General features: G+C 42.7%; 1 protein-coding gene across 1 annotated transcript; it reads right to left on the reverse strand.

Moving 5' to 3' along the window:
• On the reverse strand, positions 5,427-7,364 carry LOC8076501 (E3 ubiquitin-protein ligase PUB23). The gene has a single exon (XM_002448763.2). The coding sequence runs from the start codon at positions 6,910-6,912 to the stop codon at positions 5,632-5,634; it is 1,281 nt and encodes a 426-aa protein (XP_002448808.1). The 5' UTR covers positions 6,913-7,364; the 3' UTR covers positions 5,427-5,631.

The raw sequence follows: 8,038 nt of genomic DNA on the forward strand, positions 1-8,038 counted from the left end.
CTTAGAGCATGTGCTCCTATTTTTCGTTTTCTCTTTGTTCCACCTGAATACAAGTATGGCTTAGAGCCTGCTTTAGTCTGCTTATATCACTTTATTATACTTGTTCTTAAGAAACTGAACATATGTTACTCCATGACTGTTGGCCTTGCTCGTTTTCTATCAAAACCATAGAGATTGGGAGGGACTCAATCCCCTCTAATCCCCACAGTTTATAATTAGGGATAAAAAGAACAGGGTATAGGTAGGGAATTAGGGACATGAGACACGACGGTCAAAAGTCAAAAGGTCACATGCGCATTTCGATGCAATTCCGGAACGTGCGGACACAACTCTGGATCCCTTCTCTATGTCGGTAGGAGTACTTGAAGAAGCTGCCTGCTGATGATACCGATGGACATGGAGTATAAAATTGCTCTTGTTCCTTGACATGTTGGCAATTGTGTCATGGGATGGTACTCCTACTCGGTAGTGGCAGATCGATCCATCCACGGATTACAACGTACTACTAACGTGCGCATGCATGCAGTTTAGTAATTGAGTAAGGGCTAGTTAAGATACACTCAAAAATCTAAAAGTTTATAAGATTCTCCATCATATCGAATTTCACGGTATATATATATGTATGGAGTATTAAATATAAATAAAAAATAATTAATTGTATAGTTTACCTGTAAATCGCGAGACGAATATTTTAAGCCTAATTAGTCCATAATTAGATAATGTTTATCAAATAGTACAAACGAAAGTGCTACAGTGACAAAATTAAAAAAAATATTACATCTAAACAAGGCCTAAGTAAATTAGAGTCATCATTAATGATTAGACAAGAATCACATCACAGGAGGAGAGGCTTGCGCATCAAGGTGGCATGCATGCATGTTACCCAATGCAATGCAACGCACCAGTGTCATGTGAGCAATTTGCAGCAACGTGCGTGAGGGCGTCAGGCGTCAGCACCCAGCAGACACCAGACACCAAGGCTAGCTGTGGAGCCCATGCATTCCGTCAGAGATTGTACTAGAGATCCTGAGATTTGCTAATCCTCCTCCATTCCTTTGGTTTACAGTATTTTGCCATGCAAGCTGAACGTACTTGTAGATGTATTAGGGCCTTGTTTAGTTTCAAAATTTTTGGCAAAATGTGAATAGTATCAATTTTCGTTTGTATTTGACAAATATTGTCCAATCATGGCCTAACTAGGCTCAAAAGATTCGTCTCGTCAATTTCGACCAGTATAATTAGTTTTTATTTGCATCTATATTTAATACTTCATGCATAACTCTAAAGATTCGATGTGACAGGGAATCTGAAAAATTTTGCAAAATTTTTTGGGAACTTGTTTACTTCCCAAAAAATTTTGCAAAATTTTTCAGATTCCCCGTCACATCGAATCTTTAGACGCATGCATGGAGTATTAAATATAGACAAAAATAAAAACTAATTATATAGTTTGGTCGAAATTGATGAGATGAATCTTTTGAGCCTAGTTAGTTCATGATTGGATAATATGTGTCACAAACAAACGAAAATGATACAGTACATGTTTTGCAAAATTTTTTGGAACTAAACAAGGCCCTAGATCATGTGAGATGGATTGGATCCAGAATAGAGTTGTTTTCCTTTCGCTTGCTGAATAATTACAGTAGTGCTTGCAGCTGCAGACAGCAGACGGGAGACTGGAGCGGAGGGAGCCAAAATGTCGAAGCACTTGTATCGCTCTCCAAGGCAGTAGGAGTAACGAACTAGTAGCATGTAGCAGCTGCCGACACTCTCCGGCTTAGGCCTTGTTTAATTCACCCAAAAATTAAAAACTTTTTAAGATTCTTCGCCACATCAAATCTTACGATACATGCATGGAACATTAAATATATATATGAAAACAAAAACTAATTACACAGTTTGTCTGTAAATCGCGAGACTAATCTTTTAAGCCTAGTTATTCTATGATTAGATAATGTTTATCAAATAAAAACAAAAGTGCTACAGTACCAGAATTCAAAAACTTTTTGAATCTAAACAAAGCCTTAGTCTGTTCACTTTCACTTTTTTTTACTGAAAATATTATTTGCTGATTTATTATAAAAAAAATACCGTTCAATGGCTGATATATTCAATAGATAACCTCAAGCGGACCTATAGATTAGTCATTCATCGTACTATCCAACCATCACAGCCCATTGGTATTGCTATGCTATCCTCCTGTGTTGTGTGTCCTGCTACTCTGCTAGCTAAGGCCATGTTTAGTTCATCCAAAAAAATCCAAAACTTTTCAAGATTCCTCATCGGTACATATATGGAGCATTAAATATAGATAAAAATAAAAACTAATTGCACAATTTGTCTGTAAATTGTGAGACGAATCTTTCAAACATAATTACTCTATGATTAGATAATATTTATCAAATAAAAACAAAAGTGCTACAGTGTCAAAATCCGCTAGTGGTACTCGAAATCGCTCTGTCGTCTTTGCATTGGTCGGAGTAAAGTAAAGTGAACCACTGCACTACACGTACCAACACAAATATCTCTTAATTCTGCTTCTGCATGACAGTATTAAAATTGATAAAATTTTCAAAGTTTATAAGATTTCTTGTCACATTGATAAAAATAGTCCAAATGTATAATAGACAAATAAAACTCTACATTTTTTGTCGTGGGCAAAATAGTCATTTTATCCTTGATTTAACACCGTTAGGTCTAAAAAACAGGCGGAAGACCATAGAAGGAAGAAAAATTTATTTTGAGCCCGTATGGGTAAGGTTTTTTTTTTGCGAACACCATATAGGTAAGTTCAAAATAAAAAAGAACCATGTAAAAAAGATGTATTTTTTTCCTGGGCCATAAAGTAAATGGCTCAAGATTTTGATTTTGTCCATGCGGCAGCGGGCGAATAAGAAGAGTCGTATTTATGTAGCCCATGGACCAGGCCATGATATGGGCCCCCAAATAGTCCTTTTTATTTGGGCCTGGACAGCGGGAACAGCTACCTCTAATTTGTGCGTTTTGGGCCGATCTCCCGCCTGCAGGAGAGTTACGAGATTAGAGATTTATTCGATGAACACATCACATGTTTCAATAAGGCTCTGTACTTTTATTGATTGTGTGCGCCGGCCTAATAATTACTCTCTCTGTCAGATTTCTAAAGTTTTTCTAAGTCAAATTTTTAAAATTTTCTACCAAATTTCTAAAAAAAACTAAGTTTTATAATATAAATTTGTATCATTAGATTCATCATAGAATATATTTTCATATTATGTTCATTTTATATTATAGATGTTGTTACTCTTTTCTACAAAATTAGTCAAATTTAAAAAAATTTGACTAGTACGGATTCTAGGAATTAAATTTTTCGTGGATGGAGGGAGTAGTAACTTATATGCATACCGTGGTGTGTCCGAGCTGAAGTCACATTAACAATAGTATTATGTCTCACGAGAATTAACGTGAAGACTGTTTAGAGCTTATGTAACTAACAATAGTATTATGCATTTATGCTACTTACATATCGATCAGTTTTCCCATTCTTCTTCAAGATGCATTGCATATTTGCATTAGCTATGGAAGCACCGGCCAATCTCAGGTATGGTACAGGCAGGGGCGGAGACCCCAGTCTGCGATAACAGCTAGCAAAGGTAGACAATGAAACATCTTAGAGCAAGTATTATACTGAGCTGTAAGCCGGCTAAATGCTGAGGTGGAGGAGAGAAGAGAGAAGAGAGAGGAGAAACAAGCTGTAATCTTACAGCCAGCTTAGGCACAGGAACCAAGAAACTTTGTGGGAGAGACAAGTGGGCCATATATTAATAGTGAATAGCTCATTATTGTATGAGTGAGCTGTAAGAAGGCTGCAAGAAACCTTACAGCCAGCAAGTAGACTGTATTATTAAACTTGCTCTTATACGTGTGTTCCTCTAGCTGCTCGTCACTACTATCTTATGCACGGAATTCAGATATTTTAAGACTAAGAGTGTAGTTAATACCCTCCTTTCGTAGTTCTGGTAAGCATTAATTATCTTGCAAAGACTTTATCAATCACAAGATATGCTAATCTGTCTCTCACACACATTGACACATATGCTTATTATTTCACCTCTCTTGTATCTCAGGGGTATCTGATTTTTTGTTGTTGTTCAGGCAACATATATACAATTTTGTCATTATGTGGATATAGAAAGGTTCATTATCTCTTGTGAGTGTTCATTATCTCTTGTGAGTTGTCATTTTGGTTGTAATAGTTATCTCTTGTGAGCTGTTGCATGAAGTCTCAAAAAAAAAAAAGCAGACGCCTGAAAACTATAGCAACTTCCTTATTATTTACAGAGATGCATATGTGCGCACAAGTTTAAAATGCATAAATCATGGGTGGATCTCCATATAGGGTATACCAGAAGATATGCATCGGCGTACCCTGCAATCCAGCCCATCCACGATATATACATCGATCGCCTGCCCTGCCTTGCGATTTGCGAGTCACGATATAATCCCATCCAAGCCGCCAAAGCTAGCGTCACACCCTTGCAATTGCCTACAGTCATCGTTGTCCGATCGTTAGCATGGTAACAAAGCCAACAGCCCAACATCCACCAAGAGCCTGCACAGCTAGCGAAGGCGGAGTCCGACCTGAGTCACACCAAATTTTACAATATAGAGGATAATCGGTGTTTATTATAGGTCTGAATCGAGATTTGGGTAGAAGATATATAGTATACTACTACTTAATTGACAAGTGCATGCCTAGTACGCCGGCAAGCATATGCATGCTTGCAAATATGATAGGTAATAACGACTTTGCGTTTTCTTGATTTGATCTTATTAACATTTCTAAGAAATTTGCATAATTAATTATTACCTATCATTAGTTTGTGTATATCATGGAGACTAGCGAGATTACTTATCATTATTCTTGTTTTTTTAGAATGGTTCACTTACGAAAGAGAAGCAAAGACATTGTTTCTATTCTTTTATTATCGAGACAATCATATTTGATATCTTTTAGAAAGCGTTGGCTTAAAAAGTTAGCATTATAAGTCTCTTATTCTCTTTCATGTCTCATTTTAAATTATCAGCATGGTGTTAATTAAACTATATTGTAATATGTGGAAGCTTCCGGCTTAATCTTTAGTTTTAGATTTATCAAACTATGCAGTGCTATATGTTGCAAATTCTGTGATATTTTATTGAATTGGTAAATGAGTTTACAAATTGTATATGAAAATTTTGTGCGGTATACCCTTAGTAAAAATCCTAGATCCACTATTGGTGTGAATGTGTATGTATTAGAGCATCACCAAAAGTCTTTCTAAATTATACTCTCTAAATCATCATTTAGACTGTTGTTTGCATAAAAATCATTTTCTATATCGTTTCATTCTTCGGCAATTTTTATAAACCTCGATCGCGCGCATTCTGTAGAGTGATTAATTCTCATCATCTATTTGTGGCTAGCGAAAAACTCGGAATAATAAAAAAAAAATTCTCTCCTTAAATTCTGTTGCTCTTTGTACAACTACATCATCCTTGTTTCAAAAGGCGGAAAAAGGATGAATGAATCAAACAGCAAGAGTTTCCTCTGCAAGACCACCGCAGCAATGGAGGATGCATGCATGTCCCCATATATTGCATGGAGATCGATCAGCAAGGGTACAGGGCCTGGAGGTGGTGATGCAAGCACGGCGAGGTCCGCCATGCCCTGGCATGCAGCCGGAGCGTCTCCCGCGCCCGCTCCCTCGTCCTCTCGGCGTACTGCTCCGACTGCGCCACCACGCACAGCGTCGCCACGACGCCGGCATGCGCCATCTCCTGCACCACCGCCGCCGTCGCCGCGTGCCTCGCCACCGACCGCAGCACCCTCACCGCCTTGTCCGTGGCCACCTCCGACACCCTCAGCGCCTTCCTGCCCACGGCCGCCACTCCCGCGCCGTGCGCCACCAGGTCGGCGCGCCCCTCCGCGCACCCGCACAGGCGGTCCAGCGCCGCCAGGACGAGCTCGCACGCGCGGCGCTCCGCCCCGTCGTCGAAGAGCATGTCGACGAGCACGGGCACCGCGCCGGCGTCCACCGCCTTGACGCGGTTGCGTCCCCACGCCGCCGTGCGCACGAGCACGTGCAGCGCCGCCTTGGTGGCGGGCCTGGAGACGGCCGGCCTGTCGCGGAGCAGCTCCACCGCCTCCCTGAACACCTGCTCCGGGAGGGACGCCAGCCTGCTGGGCGGCAGCGCGGCCGTGACGCGCTCCAGGAGCAGCGCCGCGCGCGCCCTCGACGCGGCGCTGGAACGCTGCAGCGCGGAGACGAGCGCCGAGACCAGCGCCTCGTTGGTCTCCGCGACGCGGCGCAGGCACTGCTCCGGGACCTGGAGCGACGAGACGACCTCGAGCGCCTCGTCGCGGACGGCGGCGGCGGCGGCGGCTGTGCCTTCCGACGACTTGGCGTTGGCGGACGCCGCGAACACCGCGGCCAGGACGTCCACCGCGCCGGGGACGGCGGCGACGAGCTTCCGGTTGCGGTCGCTCTCGGCCGCCACGTCCCTGAGCTCGCGCAGCGCGGCGAGGAGCTGTGGCTGCGGCGCCGTTGACCCGGCGGCGGCAGCGTCGTGGAGCCGCGAGACCAGCGCTGCGACGTCGGCGCGGGGCTTGGGCGTGTGGACTCGATCGACGCCGTCGGCGGCGTGGAGCGCGCACCAGGACTGGATGAGGCGGCGCAGCGTGTGGTTGGGCGTGGGGTCGCAGTCCGCCGGCACGGGCTGCTTGGTGAGCGGGCAGGTGGCGGCGGTGAGGAGCCAGCGCTCGATGCCGTCGCGGTCGTAGGTGATGCCGGTGGGGAGCGTGACGGGGTCCCGCATGATGGACAGCGAGATGGGGCACAGGAAGTAGCAGGGCACCTCCACCTCCACCTGCGGCTGCGGCTCCTCCTCCATTGCTATTAATCGCCAACAACAACAGCGACGACGCGCGATCGAGCTGCCTACAAGCAATGGCGTACGTGTTGGCTGTCTTCTTCTTCTTCTTGTTGCTACAATGGTGTGGTGTTGGAGAGTAGGCAGACCGGCCGAAGCTGGCTACAATGGTGTGGTGTTGTCTTTATTATATGATGAGCAGATGGAGCATGATCGGAGAAGAGACCATGGGAGGAGGGATTCTTTCAAAGACGTGTGCGAGTCCACACGGCGACGAGCACGAGCACGAGCACGAGCGTGAGCTGACCGACCGATATGAATAGGATAGGATCCTCTCCTCTGGGTCTGCAGCGATCAGCCAGTCCATGCTCGCTACCTTATTTTATGCCTTCTACGAAAGAGACGCCTCCATTTATTTTATTCTCCTCTGTGAATTGGTGTTCTTTTTTCTCGTCGTGTATGGTACGGAATTTTTTAAGTGCAAGATTCTACCCGCAAACAGTTTGAACCTTCCCCTGGTCGTCTACAGTATATGTGTACTATCTCCGTAAAAAAGATCATGCATGATAAGTCAAACGATTTTAAGTTTAATTAAATTTATCGAAAAAATATACTAATATTTATCATAAAATATAGTTTAGTATATTTATTTAAGATCTTATATGTTGATAGTAGTTTTTTTTATACATTTGATTAAAATTGAGATAGTTTGACTTTGATCAAAATTAGAATTATAATCTTTTTAGAACGGACATACCAAATATAAGTTATACTTTTGTTACTTATCATTTTATGACGCTCTGTTAGCATTGCAGGCTACAGATATATATCTGCACTTTTGATTGGTGCTGCTTTCCAAAATACAAAAGAGTAGAGAGTAGAGTGCTAGCTTCCATTTGTGCCAAACTTTGATTTTTTTTTTAGATGTTTTTGTACCAAACTTTGGCCTTGTTTAGGCCTTGTTTAGTTCACCCTGAAAACCAAAAAGTTTTCAAGATTCCCCGTCACATCGAATCTTGTGGCACATGCATGAAACATTAAATATAGACGAAAACAAAAAATAATTACACAGTTTAGCTGGAAATCACGAGACGAATCTTTTGATCCTATTTAGTCTATGATTAGATAATATTTGTCACAAACAAAC

Source organism: Sorghum bicolor, chromosome 6 (assembly GCF_000003195.3).
Source record: "Sorghum bicolor cultivar BTx623 chromosome 6, Sorghum_bicolor_NCBIv3, whole genome shotgun sequence".
Lineage (NCBI taxonomy): Eukaryota > Viridiplantae > Streptophyta > Magnoliopsida > Poales > Poaceae > Sorghum > Sorghum bicolor.